The following is a 15,000-nucleotide window of genomic DNA, read 5'->3' on the forward strand; positions in this document are numbered from 1 at the left end:
AGCTGGATAAGCCACTAATCCCTGTGATGAAAACATATCGAAGGTCATCCTGTAGAGGAGAACGAGCCAAGCGCAGCCAGACCAGAAGATACGAGCAGATACAGCATTTACACACACCGCCCAGTCAAAGGGAAGGACGCAAAGACAAAAAACACACACACAGCTCTCTTCATCCTCTCCATTACAAACACACACAGGAATAAAGACAATAGCTGCGGTGTAAAAACCCACAACTCTGGGCGCATTCTGGAGCAGTTGGAGGTGAGGCAGTGGTCCTGTTTGTTTTCAGAAACCCAATCTGCCATTTAGGGATGGTGACTCTGCCGAGGGCTGAGCGTGGCAGCGTCTCCTGGGACAAACGCATGTCCACACCGCTGACCGTCATCCCACGGCTCCCTGGGAGAAGTGGCCACACCGCTTCCCAGACGCTCGCTCTCCCTCTGTAGGGGAGCCGGAGGAGGAGGAAGAGGAGGAGGTCTTGACGGTCTTGTGCACGGTTCTCATTAGGAGCCGTCCACTCAACATGGACTGTCTGTCAGCATGTGGCGAAGCCGGAGCTAAAACATGGCACGGGAGGGCCAACCACTGGCTAGTGAATGCAGGACATTGTGTGTGTGTGTGGGGGTGTGAGGGTTGAGGAGAAATGCTGGTCACTTTATTTGGAGGGGTTGTGCATAACACTGACATGACATGAGACTTAATGACAAAAGTCATAAACATTCCTAAAGAAAGACTCCTTCATGTTCATGACAGGTGTCATGACACTCTTGGGTGTGTAGGTGTGCAATACGTTTTTATACGGCACTTTTTGCACAGTTACCATTTAAGTGCCTCATCATAGTGCATTTAACTATTTTATATTTATAAAGGACATTACCTCATCATATTTATCTTGTTTTTATCTTTTATCTACTGCTGCTGCTCTCAGAGAGTTACCAAACTAAATTCAGCTGTATGCCTGCAATGACAAATAAAGCGCCTCACGTCCCGTGTCTATTGCACACCCCTTCAACATTAAGTGTTGGCGAAATGCCTTCAGCTCCACCGTGGAGTGGAGAAGAGAAGAGAGCGCTCAGAGAGAGGAGTGCCAGCGGAATGTGAGTTACTGCTGGCTTTTAGCACACTTCCCGCCTTGATGGGCGATGACGGGAGCCATTGTTTTATGGCCACACACACCGCACACACACACACACCTCACACACACACACACACCGCATGCACTCACACTGAACGTGTACCCACTGGTCCACATCCACACACACTCAGGATGCAAATGGGCGGTGTAAATTATGGGTGCATTAGGAGGAGGATGCGGTGCAATTTATGGAATGTTTACCTGAGCTTGGAACTCCGAGCAGCACGGGGTCAGACATACCACGCTGGAAGAGCGAGAGTGGAGGTCAGCGGTGTGTGTGTGTGTGTGTGTGTGTGTGTGTGTGTGTGAGGGAGGAGGCTTGATTCACTGCAGCGTGTCTGATTAACCTCCCCTCTGAAGCAGTAATGACCTGGAAAATCAGGCGCTAATCAGGCAGATGCGGCCCTGCCCCTCCTGGAGGATGGCCTGTTTGGAGGAAACGTGCTGACATTGATTAAGCACTCAGCTAAATCTTCTGCCCGTCGCCATGCTGGACAAACATGTCTGCCCCTTTTGTCACCCCGTATACACACACACTAACGAACACACTCACACACATAAACATACTCACACACACTAGACAGTCACGTCACACATACAGACTGTACACACACACTAATATACTAACAAACAGTTCAACGCCCCAAAAGACACAGGTGGCTGGCTATCGACTGGAAGCAGCCAGTTAGTCTGTGTGTGTGTGTATGTGTGTGTGTGTGTTTGTGTTGGTGTATATGTCAACCTGTGGATGTGTGTAAGTCAGTCTGTTTGTTTGTGTGGATGTGTGTGTGTGAGTGTGTGGATGGGTGTGTGTGTATGAATGTGTGGATGTGTGTGTGTGTGTGTGTGTGTTTTGGTAGGAGAGGGGGGTGTTTTTTCGGGAATGGTGTGGTGTGGAATTAGAGTAGGAGATTTATTCTGCAATCACTCAGAGCCCAGCGTATCGATCCTGCTCCGGCCAGCAGGGACAACACTGCCCGGCATGAAAGGCAAGAGCAAGTCCCTCAGCTACTTAAAGAAACCCTGACTTATGAGATTACACACACAGTTACGTGCGCACACACACACATACTTTTTTTCACACACACACACACACACACACATACACCATCACACACAGGATGACATGTAGATCACAAACACACAGGGACACACACATATACACACTCTCCCATTGACATGTCTATGTCTATGAGTAGGTGGAAATATGTGTGTGTGGGGGAAAGTATGTATGTCCATCTGTTTATCTTCACAATGAGATAAAGTGCTTTTTACGTGATTTACTGAGGAGGGCTGGGGAAGTGTTCAAGTGTAGCGGTATATTTGTGTTTGTTTGTGAAAGAGTGTTTGTGTGTGTGTTTTCTGATGTAATCATGCATAATGTATGGATGTGTTTACTTTGTATGTATGTATGAACTGCATGTGCTGAGTGTGTGTGTGTGTGTGTGTGTGTGTTTGTGTGTGTGTGTGTGTGTGTGTGTGTGTGTGTGCGTATGTGTATGCATGTGTTAATGGTTTTGTTTCTTGTGTGTGTGTGTGTGTGTGTCCTTTAGCCTGGCGTCCATCATCAGAGGACAGGTGTTGACAGCGGATGGAACTCCCCTCATCGGGGTCAACGTCTCCTTTGTTGACTACCCAGATCACGGCTACACCATCACACGACAGGATGGCATGTAGGTCTCACACACACACACACACACACACACACACACACACACACACACACACACACACACACACACACACACACTCACACACACACACACACATACACACACACACACACACACATTTACACACATATATACACAAACACACACACACACACACACACACACACACACATTTACACACATATATACACAAACACACACACACACACATTTACACACATATATACACAAACACACACACACAAACACACATAAACACTGGTTTATGAACACAATCTATAAATGTGATCCTAAGTACAAGTTGTCACACACAAATACACTCAACAAGCAAACAACCTCACACACCAAAATCCAGGGAAGTATATATTTGTGCTTGCACTGCTGCTGCATTAGGTGAAAGGTGACAGGTGGGAGTGTGAATATGCATGTCAGTCTCTTTTGGTGTGTGTGTGTGGGGAGGTAAGCATGAGCATTTTTGTCATTGTGAGAGGATCATCTCATGCAAATGGGAGCCGGTGCAGAGAGGCTGTGCTTTAAATGAGGGGGCTGCTTAAAATGCATTGGATTCACAAGGGCAGAATCAATCAGGCAAGCAGGGCTTCGCCCTTACGCTGTCCAAACACGGCGCAGGATTATTACTACCAGAGAGAGTCACAGCCCCGCACACACACAAACACACACACACACAGCACAGGAAATGTCAACCCGGCCACACACAGACACAACACACACAGAATCACACACATACCAATAACCATACAAAACACACACACACACACACACACACACACACACATCCATAAATCCATTAGGAGTCAGGTATGTTGTGAGGTTTGTTTGAAGTGTGCCAGCGGGGAGAGTTTGTGTAGCAGAGAGAGATAGCAGATTAGCGCCGGGATAAGAGCTGCCTTTTGTCCTAATGGTGGAGGCTCAGGGCTGGGTGCTGCTGCAGGCCACTGGGGTTTATGCTGCCGCTGCCATTGTGACAGACGGGAACAGGTCAGGCGTACTCTGGCCTCGATAACAGGTCTGCATCGTCATGACACCACGGAAGAATGGGAGGGGGAGGGGAAAGGAGAGAGAGAGGAAGAAAGGGAGAGAGAGAGGCAGAGATGGAGAGAGAGATAAAGAGGGAACGGGAGAGAAAGTGTGTGAGAGAGAGGAAGCAAGGGAAAGATGGGGACAGCGAGAGTAAGGAAAGAGAGAGAAAACAGGAGGGAGAGAGAGAGGAAGAGGGAGGAAGGGAGGGAGGGAGAGAGATTTAGCCACTCAGGCAGATGTTACAGTGACCCTGTGTGACAGCGGACCTGAGAGACACAGCAGATCAGCTGCTGTCGGTGCATAACACACCCATTCTGGAGATCCTCACCGCTGTGTGTTTATGACAGAGCATCTGTGCGCTGAAGCATGTGTGGCATCCATCAGACCACTATTGGCTCCAGCTGTGCCGTATAGGCCACTACTTACAGTTCTCTCCATATTCAACTCATAACAACACACAAACACACACACACACACAAATACAGCATAATGTACTTTTCACCATACCAGACTAAAAAAGCCAGTTCCCAGAAAGAGAAGAGTGGAGTTGAGAGCCTTCCAGTCTCAGTTTGTTTTGTTCTCCCTCACACTGCCACCAGATGAAAACAATGTCCTCTTTCTTACTAATCAGTTTGTGTCTGTGTGTGTGTTTGTGTGTGTGTCTGTGTGACTGTGTGTGTGTGTGTGTCTGTGTGACTGTGTGTGTGTGTGTGTCTGTGTGTCTGTGTGTCTGTGTGTCTGTGTTTGTGTTTGTGTGTCTGTGTGTGTGTGTTTGTGTGTCTGTGTGTGTGTGTGTGTTTGTCTGGGTGTTTTCAGGTTTGACATCCTGGCTAACGGTGGAGCATCTCTGACTCTGAGCTTTGAGCGGGCGCCGTTCCTGACACAGTACCGGACAGTGTGGATCCCGTGGAACGTGTTCTATGTGATGGACACGCTGGTCCTGAAGAAGGAGGAGAACGACATTCCAAGCTGTGACCTCAGCGGCTTTGTCCGGCCCAGCCCCCTCATCGTGGCCACACCCCTCTCCACCTTTTACAGGGCCTCTCTTCAGGACGGTCCTATCATCCCAGAGACGCAGGTGAGACTACACACACACACACACACACACACACACACACACACACACACACACACACACACACACACACACACACACACATACACACACACACACACACACACACACACTCATAGATACATGCACAGACACACAAAAGTAAGGGCACAGGAACACACACACACATACATGTACTGTATCATTTGGACAACCGTACACATACAGGAGTATAAACACGCACACACACACTCACATGCTTGCTCCCCTCTTTCCTTTGTGGCCAAACTACTTCCAGAACCCTGTGTCAGAAAGGGCTATCGCGTGCAGCCATGAGCTTTGACATCCACCTCAGCCAGGCTGTGTAATGCAGCAGACACAGGCTGCTCCACATACACACACACACACACACACACACACACACAGAGAGACACAGGCTGTGTAATGCATCAGACACAGCAGAGCTCCACAGCAGAACTCCATTGCAGGGTCAGGGCAGGGGACCGAGTCTCTGCGTCAGGAGAGCAGGCCACTGGCTTTCATCTCTGGGCTCCTACCACAAATTTAGCCTGAAAAAAGCACCCTGCTCTGGCTTGTTTGTTAGACCTGCTTGTATTGCATTAGGTATAAGTACCATTTCTTTCATGCATGGTACTGCATTCTCAAGGGATCAAGTCAGCTCTCTGGATAAGCTATGTTCATCAGACTGTTGAGCATGGACTTTCCATTCCAATATGCCATGAAACAATTCAGTCACCTCGTTCATTGATGTTTTGGCTGCTCAATCTTTACAAAACACCCCCCCCCCCCCAGCCCCCACCAACCCTACCCCTATGCCCCCCCCGCCCCCCGCCCCCAGCCCTCCCCATTCCATATCCTTAACCACATGAGAACAATAGCTCCATTTTAGCAGAGAGAAGCTCTGCATTTTTGCACCATATTAGCAGCTGTACACTTTGAATAAGTGCCTCCATAGGGTCATCCCTGTGTGCTGGATAAAGACTCTCCCAGTCTGTCCATATGTGGCCAGCAGATCAGTCTGCGTCTGGCCTCCACAGCACACGGTCACAAAGTATTAGCATCTCACCGCCAGTTCTCAATGGGCATGAAAGCCCAGCTTTGTGCGGAAATGAAAACAAAAGTGTGTGATTTTTCTTTCTTTATGTTTTTTTTTCTTCTGCTGCTTCTCCTCCTCCCTCTCCTCCCCCTCCTCCTCTTTCTCCTCTATCGTTTTTGGTATTTTTCTCACTGAGGCTCATGCAGTGTGCAGTCTGAGGTTTTGGTTCCCCCGCCAGGTCGCAGATGCTTCTCTCATATAATGACGTTCATGTGCTGCTCAGTCTTATTCAGAGCTTGGAATTTGATCCGGAGTGTGTGTGTATGTGTGTGAGTGTGAGTGTGTGTGTGTGTGTGTGTGTGTGAGTGTGTGTGTGTGTCTGTGTGTCTGTGTGTGTGTGTGAGTCTGTGTGTGTGTGTGTGTGTGTGTGTGTGTGTGTGTGTGTGTGTGTGTGTGTGTGTGTGTGTGTGAGTTTGCCATAAAGACCAAAAGAAAAGAAAGAACACAGTGTGTCACTTTGATTCATGGCTATCCCATACGTAGTGTCTATGCATAGTAGGGAATGATTTGTTCTTGACAGTGGGAGTGGGGGGTGTGTGTGGAGGGGGGTTGAAGAGGGGTTGATGGAGGTGACGCCTGGGATGATGTTCTCCGTCTGACCCCTCCCTACCACCACCCCCTGCCGCCTCCTTGAACCTTGGCTCCAGATGTGCCGCCGTATATGATCCCCCCCCCCTTCCTCTCTCCCAGAGGCACCGCGAGCCAGCGCTAACATCAAAAACAGGCTTCTCCACTATCATTGCCTCTCTGGGCGCAGGGCGGCCGCATCTCCCGTAATGGATACGCAGAGCCAAACACATGGGCCGTCCTCGGCTGTGCTTCAGCTTTTCTCTCCAGACCACTACGGCTAAGGGTCTACAGACAGCAACACTTTGGCTCCCCTTTGCCCAGGCCCCTGTGCCAGTTTTGTGTGTTTGTAGCTGGTTGTTTTTGAGAAATGTGAGTGTGTGTGTGTGTGTGTGTGTGTGTGTGTGTGTGTGTGTGTGTGTGTGTGTGTGTGTGTGTGTGTGTGTGTGTGTGTGTGTGTGTGTGTGCGTGTGTGTGTGTCAGTGTAAGTGAGTGCTAGTATATGTATGTAATTGTGTGTCTGTGAGTCTGGCTTGTCTGCTAGTGTGGCTGGGAACGGTCCTCTGCTCTGCATCCAAGTCTCTGTAGTAGATGGGCCCCTATCGAGTGCTAACCGGGCCGAATTACAGCAAATGAAGTTAGCGTTTAATGAGAGGATCTGGCCCTAACACTGTAATGGCTCCAGGCTCTTACGAGAAGTGCCATACACAAATGACAAACAGATCTCTCTCTCATTCTCTCTCTGTTTCTCTCTCTCTCTCTCTTCGCTCTTTCTTTCTCTCTCTTCTCTTCTCTCTCTCTCTCTCTTCTTTCTCAGCCATGCACTGCAGAGCGCTCGTAATTTTTACCAGCGCTGCATAAGATACGGCCTCTCTATGCCATATTGGCGCAGGGGGAAGGAATTCAATTTTAGCCGAGGCCCCTGTGAGTACGGGCACATGCCTGTTACACAGAAGTTAAAAGCGGGGAGGAAAAACATACACGTCCAAGGAAAATCTGAGAGGACGTTTATTAAACTTTTGATATATGTGAGTCTGTAATATCGCGAAACGTCGCTGCTGGTAGCAGCTGCGGTATTCATAAGACACAACCGCCACTCCATCTGTGTTTGCAAAAAAATTATATCCGTATATATTCTTAGTTATGACACAGTAATGACTTCCAGACACATATCAGCCTATATAGCATGACTTCATAATAGGTCCATAGATGAAGTTTCTTCACTCACTGATTTAATTGTGGTGAACAAGCTCTTCAGAAGGAATAAGCCCACCACACCCTCAGGGAATTCTCACGGTCTCGCCTGATAACAAAAGATAGCGAGGAGAGACCATATAGGATGGCAGCGCTCCATATTAGGAATTTGTCTGACGCCCAGTCAGCCATGATATTAAGTCAGCCACCGTAATTAAAGATTGCAGGCAGACATGGGTCACCCTCTGAATTTATTCAGGCCTGGAGGTTGCCCTTAACAAAACATGAGGAGGCCAGGCCATAGGAAAGGGCAAACACACACACACACAGGAATTAGGTCTGCATGTCAATTGTGGTTATGCTGATGATAAGGCACCTCATGACCTATTGTGTGTGTGTGTGTGTGTGTGTGTGTGTGTGTCTGTGTCTGTGTGTGTCTGTGTGTGTCTGTGTGTGTCTGTGTGTGTGTGTGTGTACCTCGTGAGTACCTGTACATTAAACCCACAGATGGGCTGTTAAAACTACAAGCCCTTATTCTGCCATTGAGGAGGTTTATTTTCGTCCTCCTCTCTGTCTCTCTCTCACTCTCTTCTGCCCCATCCTTTCCCTTCCATCAATTTGTTTTTCATTTTGATTGATTCTGTTGTCATTGGCCAAGCATATTGTATATCAAAGGCCGGCAGGAGAACAGAACCGGGCTCTCACGCCAGTCCTGACAGCCTAATGAAAATACAGCAGGATCCAATCCCTCTGCAGAAAAGGAAGAGAGAGGGGGAGATGGGAAGAGAAGGGAAGAAGTTGAAAGGAAAAAAGAGGAAAGAATCCTTGGTGGATTTAGAGTGGGGGCTGTGCTTAAGTAGTGAAAATCTGATGTGTCCTGTCACTGTAGCACGCCGCGCTGTTCCAGGAGAGGCAAGAGTGTGGGAGAGTGATAGACAGAGGCGAGAGTGATAGTGAGGGAGATGGGATGGAGGTGGAGGGGGGTATTATGGTCTTTCCAGACAGGTTGCTGGAGAAGAAAGAGGGGTGGTGGTGAGGCGGTGTGGTTTTTGAGCCGCTGCTGGACACCACTGTTTCCATGCGACCTCCTCGCGACCCTCAGAGGGTGCTGCTGTGAGGGCAAGCCATGTCCTTCTCTGTGCCATCGATACGCCACGCAGGGACCTCAGCCCATCACTAAAATACACATGCACACACACACACATGCGCACTCACACACACACACACACACACACACACACACACACACACACACACACACACACACACACACAAACACACAAACACACACATACACACACACACCCACACACAGACATACTTATATTCTTAATTACATACAGTACAAACACACAGAGTAGCACACACATACATAAACACATACACACAGAGTAGCACACACATACATAAACACACACACACACACAGGCATACTTTACATACATACACACAGACAAGCACACACATACAGAACATACACACACACACAGACATTCTTACATACATACTTACATTTATACACACAGACAAGAACACACATACATACACACATTCTTACATACACTAACAGACACATACATAGATACACACACACACACACACGCACACACACACACACACACACACACACACACACACACATACACACACATACACATACATGAGCACACACAGCAGCATGAATACACATGTACTGTGCTGCACTGCCTTTACTCTTATAGACATTCTAAACAGGGCTATGTAATGCCTATTAGCTGGGGCGCTGGACTGGGACGCTGGCTGGTGGCGGGTGAGGTTGGCGCTGAGCGGGGGAATAACTGCTGGTTGTCGTGCACACACACTCCCACAGATGGAGCGTAATCCTGCCGAAGGAAAAGCTGTGGCTTCTGGGGCAACTAATGCCCCTTCCAGCTGCTCGCCACAATACAGGAGGAGGGGGAGGCAGGAGGGAGGGAGGGAGAGAGAGAGAGAGAGAGAGAGAGAGAGAGAGGGACAGAGCCAGGCAGAGGGAAAGAAGGTCATTGCTTTTTTCTTCTTTTTTTTAAGTGATCCCTCATTCTGTCTTGCACTTCCGTTGCTCCAACACCCCCCCTGCTTTGACATCCCTGACACAAGATTTACTCCGCAGAGTCGCTTAAAAAAAACTGTTTCCTCACCCCTCCTCTTCCACCTCCTTCATCATGTCTTCTTTAACCTCCTCTCCCCCACCCCCTGCCCTCTGTTTCTCTTTGATGTCGCAGGTGCTGCAGGAGGAGACAGCCATCCCGGGCAGTGACCTGAACCTGATGTACCTGAGCTCGCGGGCGGGTGGCTACAAGCCCGTGCTGAAGGTGACCATGACCCAGGCCACGGTGCCCTTCAACCTCATGAAGGTGCACCTGATGGTGGCCGTGGTGGGGCGCCTCTTCCAGAAGTGGTTCCCGGCACAGCCCAACCTGTCCTTCACCTTCATCTGGGACAAGACGGACGCCTACAACCAGAAAGTCTACGGCATGTCCGAGGCCGTGGGTGAGTAGTGGGGGGGATGGGGTGGTGGTGGGTGCGGCGAAAGTGTTTATGTTTATGTTTACAAGTGTTCATAGAGCCATTTCTCCAAGTGAGCCTATTCATCGTGCCAACGGAAAGACTCAAGTGCGTTGCCGCGTCCACACACATCTACCGCACGATCTCTCGGTGTGCTTCTCTCAATCGAATGCACGAGATCAAATGTTGGTCTCGCCGCACCTCTCGAGTGGGCACTCCAGGAAGAAAAGCGGGCCAGTCGGCGGGCCGTGGGAGTCTGGCCAGACGGCACGGGAGGCAGACGGAAGCGGAGGTCACGGCCGTGGCTGCCTGGCTCAGCCTGTCTGCTCTTCGCTGCTCAACCCAACGCTCTTAAAATACAGACCTTTCCCACACACTGTATTTAAGGGCAGGCAGGGGAACATGTTTTGCTGCTGTTCAGCATGGGAAAGAAGACCCACCAAGGTTAAGGAGAAGCACTGAATATAAATAGCATCTATATTTTCTTTAACGCTAATGGCCTCCTCTCTCTGTGTCTGCATGCTAATATTTCCCCATGTTGAATACGCCAGAAGGTCGGTGTCTCTAATTTAGATGGCTGAGGGCTTGCTCTTTTCCAATGCTGTTTTTTCTCGGCTGGCTTTTTGCTGACAGTATGTATTTCTTTTTTTGCTTGTATGATTGCTCTATACAGAAACCACAGGGAGGAACGCATTTTTCTCTCTCACTCACTCACTCACTCACTCCCTATCTTTTACTCTTTCTTTCTCTATCGCTCATGTTTTCATGAAGGTCATGCCATTTGCGTTTTTTTGATATTTTTGTCTCTCTGCCTCCCTCTTTTTTTTTGTTCGTTGTTTCGTTCTTTTCTTTTGGCTAAATGCTACGGGGCTGCGGATGTGAAAGGCAGTGCTTTTACAGTAAGGCTGCATTTGGCAGCAGCCAGAGCAGGCAGGGCCACGGCAGCCACAGCGAAAGCTTCCTGGCAGACAGAGCGGACAAGAGGAGAGGAGAACAGAGGAGAACAGAGGAGCGGCGAGGCAGTGGCCAGCCTGCTTTGATTGTCAGACCCTCGTGTAAAAAGGAAGTGCAAGCCAGCATGGAAAAGGAGGAAGGGAAAAATTGGAAAACACAACAAAACATCTCGGAGCTATACTGTCAGGCTCTTTGCTCAAATGCTCGTAGTCTTGTACAAACCTAACTGCATGCTGTGAGTCTAAATAGAGCATGAGGTTCAAACCAAGTGTGTACACATGTATTTACGCATGAACACACACACACACACACACACACACCCACACACACACACACACAGGAACACATGCAGGCACACACCTTAAGGGTATCGATTGAGACCTCCTCTCCTTCCCTCTCATCAGAGTTTGGTTTTGCAATTGCATTACACTGGTAATTTCACTCACCGAATCGCCTGGCGGTTATTGATTGTCAGAGAGGTGCACAAGGTCGCTTGCTTAATGTGATCGGCTGAAGACAGATATGAATGTAAAGAGATCTGCTGCTAGGCCAGTGTGCTCGCTGGGCGGGTCGGGGAGAGGGCATTAGGCAGGCCCCAGGCTGATGTTTAGAGATCCTTATCAAATTAGGAAAGTTATGAGAAAGTCTCCACCTGCTGTTCTCAGACCTGCTGTCGGGAGACGAATGCCAGCATTCCCAAGCAGTGGGGAAAGGTGGTTTCCGAGTACTACAATGGTAAAGAAGGGAATCAGCGGTGGTGTAGACGGGAAGGGAATGAGCACTGAAACAACGTTTGCAATGAGTGGATGTATCTGTACAGGTTTGTGTGGGTGTGAGTGCGTGTAAGTGACAGTGTTCTCTGTGCCCTCCCTGCAGTGTCGGTGGGCTTTGAGTACGAGTCATGTCTGGACCTGATCCTTTGGGAGAAGAGGACGGCCATGCTGCAGGGCTACGAGCTGGACGCGTCCAACATGGGCGGCTGGACGCTGGACAAACACCACGTGCTGGACGTGCAGAACGGTAGGGACATATCCGACCCAGCTCACCCACCTCTACTCCTCTCGGTCCAGCTCGTTATGGACCAGGATTCTCCTCTTTTGTCCCCACATGTTTGGTTTTTATCAGACTCTCAAAGCCTGTTGGCTCTCTCTCTCTCTCTCTATCTCTCTCTCTCTCTCTCTCTCTCTCTCTCTCTCTCTCTCTCTCTCTCTCTCTCTCTCTCTCTCTCTCTCTGTTACCCTGTCTTCTTGCTGGTGCACATTGACATGGTCCCTGTTAGGGTGCACTCAGATGCTTTTGATCATTTCATTCCTGTGGCAGGAGAATACAAACAAATATTATGTTGACTGTCATCCCCTCCTCCCCATTTGAGTGAAGGTAGCGCTGGTGTCTTGTTTATGAGCCTGTGGATTTACACATACTGCTGAGGGCCCCCTGTCAACATTAAGCATGAGGGTTCAGAGGCGTGCATTGACACACTTATTAGTGCCCATTCATGCATGGCAGGATGGGTTTTCTGACACTTCATCTCTTTCTCTCTGTCTCTGTCTCTCTCTCTCCCTCTCACTGTTTCCCTTACACTTCCTTTTTCGCTGACAGATGGCGTGCTGCTAACAGTACCACACAAATGCAAGCCTCAGTGTAAATGTGACGGACAGAATTGTGATGTGTGTTTGACGTGTGGGTGCATGCGCATGTGCGTGTATGTGTGTATGTGTGTGTGTGTCAGCTCATGTGCTGTCCACTCAGCTGTGTTGTAACAGCCAGAGGGAGTGAGGGCAGTGACATTTCTGCCGAGATGTCCTTCACCGAGAGGACACTGCACTGAAGGGCTCTCAGCAAGCTTGCACTCTCCACCCTGCTGTTACTCCAGTACTCTCACCCACCCATCTACCTCGAAGACACACACACTCACACCACCACCACCACCACTTCATCAACGTGAGAGGGCGAGAGGCTGAAGAGTGCATCCTTGAGACATAGAAAGGGGGGGAAGGAGGGAAGGAGAGGAGGAGATGTTGGACGGGAAAAGTTGAAAAAGCTGGAGGTGTGCGCTGTGACGCTGCAAGACGAGGGCAGCCAGAGGTCACTTGGCTCCGGCATTACTTGCGTGTCAGGACAGCCAAAACCATTTCGCTTGAGAAAAATATCAAGTCGTAAAAGAAAGCGGAAAATGCTAGATGCATTTGGATGTATCAGCACGGTGTTCGGTTTCCCCCTCAACCCCTTAAAACACAAATCACTGCTACAGAAAGAAAAAAAAAAGAAAGAAAGTTATATATATATGATTGGCAGCGTCTCCACAAAGTGTCTAATTGAATGAGGCGCGTGATTGGTCATTATGAGGTGACGGACAGGGCGTGAGGCCAATCAATCCTCCTGTTAGGTCAGCTGAGTGCTTGTGTTCTGCAGGCTCGGCAGCCCAGGCTCATACTTAGGGCAATGAGGAAGGTGTCCATCACAGGCAGGGCCGGTAATGGAGATGTCCAGAGAAGAGGCCCACTCACCTTAGTAATGAGAGAGCAAATGGGCTCTCCTGAAACAGCAAAAGCCTGGAGACAGCAGCAGCAGCAACCTGTGAGCCTTGGAGCTGCCTATGCCCTCTCCTAGCCACAGTGAGGCACGGACAGGTCAAAAGACACATACACACAACTCATAGGGAAATGCTTCTGATTTCGTGTCATTGTATCACTCTGTATCTTTTCATCGATTCTCGTAATGCATTTTTGTCCAATTCCGATCTGATTTTCCGTGTGCTTTTCTTTGCCTCTATCTGAGTGCCTGTTCTTTTGTGATGAATCTGAAGGGGCCATGATAATGAACACGTAACGAGAGCGGCTGCCACGGGCCGGCCGCCTCCTCTGGGCTGGCGTGGGATGCGCAGAGCAGCCGTGTCTCTAGGCTCATCTCTTTAAGTGTCGGCCCCGCTGACTGACACTAAGCCTCCCTTTACCTCGCCAGCTTAGTGCCAGCTGTCCGAGGGAATTCAGCCAGCCTTTCATCTTCACGCCTCACACACCCCCAACACGCAAGCACACACGCACCCTCCCTCCTGCTCCCTCGTCGTCGTGTCTCTCTGTCCCAGCGAGGAACCCCCCCCCCCCCCCCTTTGTCCCCCTCTTGTCCTCCAGAACCCTTGTGGAAAATGAAATGTCTGCTCAACTCACGCTGTTCCCAAATGCCAGGGCTATTGTCAGCCATTTTGGCTCTTTACTGGATGGCCTTTTCGCCACCACGGCGGTCCACTTGCTGTGCCACTGTTCCCTTCATTAAACCTGTAATGTCCCCAGATGGCTCGGCTTTAAATGGCCGTTTTGACTCTGCGGGATGATTTGGCAGTGGTGTTTCTCCTCTCACAACCCTGTCTTCTTGATAATTACAGCCTATAGCATCGCCCGCAGCCATGATTGATCCGAGTGGCGTGTTGGCATGGATGTCCGCAGTGTTGTGAATTTATGCGTACGGTCAGGGCCAACGACCAAGAAACTCTAATTCTCAAACAGCACAGCAAAGTTCGTCCTTCATATCGGCCCTATGGGAGCTAGAGGGCTCAAGCCTGTGATTACAGCCCTTCAGAGCCGGAATGGCTGCCACTGCCCGCTGCTACATGCACACAGAGAGGTTTTTAAACAGCTGTAAACACCCCCCCACACCACCAGCCTTTCCACAGAATCACACAGGGCTAATGGCCACTGATTACTGTATTTCCAAATGGCCGCCACAGACTTATTTTCCCGCTGTT

At 49.5% G+C, this 15,000-nt stretch overlaps 1 protein-coding gene across 6 annotated transcripts in view; it reads left to right on the forward strand.

The window, feature by feature from the left end:
• The window catches only part of tenm3 (teneurin transmembrane protein 3), a gene marked incomplete at both ends in the record, with an annotated part of 201,492 nt that overhangs the window by 155,093 nt on the left and 31,399 nt on the right, over nucleotides 1–15,000 (forward strand). For all 6 annotated transcript variants that reach the window (XM_080837071.1, XM_080837072.1, XM_080837070.1 and 3 more), the window contains 4 exons: nucleotides 2,689–2,808; nucleotides 4,666–4,927; nucleotides 10,022–10,289; nucleotides 12,135–12,278. In XM_080837071.1, the coding sequence (XP_080693197.1) occupies nucleotides 2,689–2,808; nucleotides 4,666–4,927; nucleotides 10,022–10,289; nucleotides 12,135–12,278 (794 nt within the window). The remainder of the gene's footprint in view (nucleotides 1–2,688; nucleotides 2,809–4,665; nucleotides 4,928–10,021; nucleotides 10,290–12,134; nucleotides 12,279–15,000) is intronic.

The sequence above is a fragment of the Sprattus sprattus genome (genome assembly GCF_963457725.1).
Source record: "Sprattus sprattus genome assembly, chromosome: 4".
Classification (NCBI taxonomy): domain Eukaryota; kingdom Metazoa; phylum Chordata; class Actinopteri; order Clupeiformes; family Clupeidae; genus Sprattus; species Sprattus sprattus.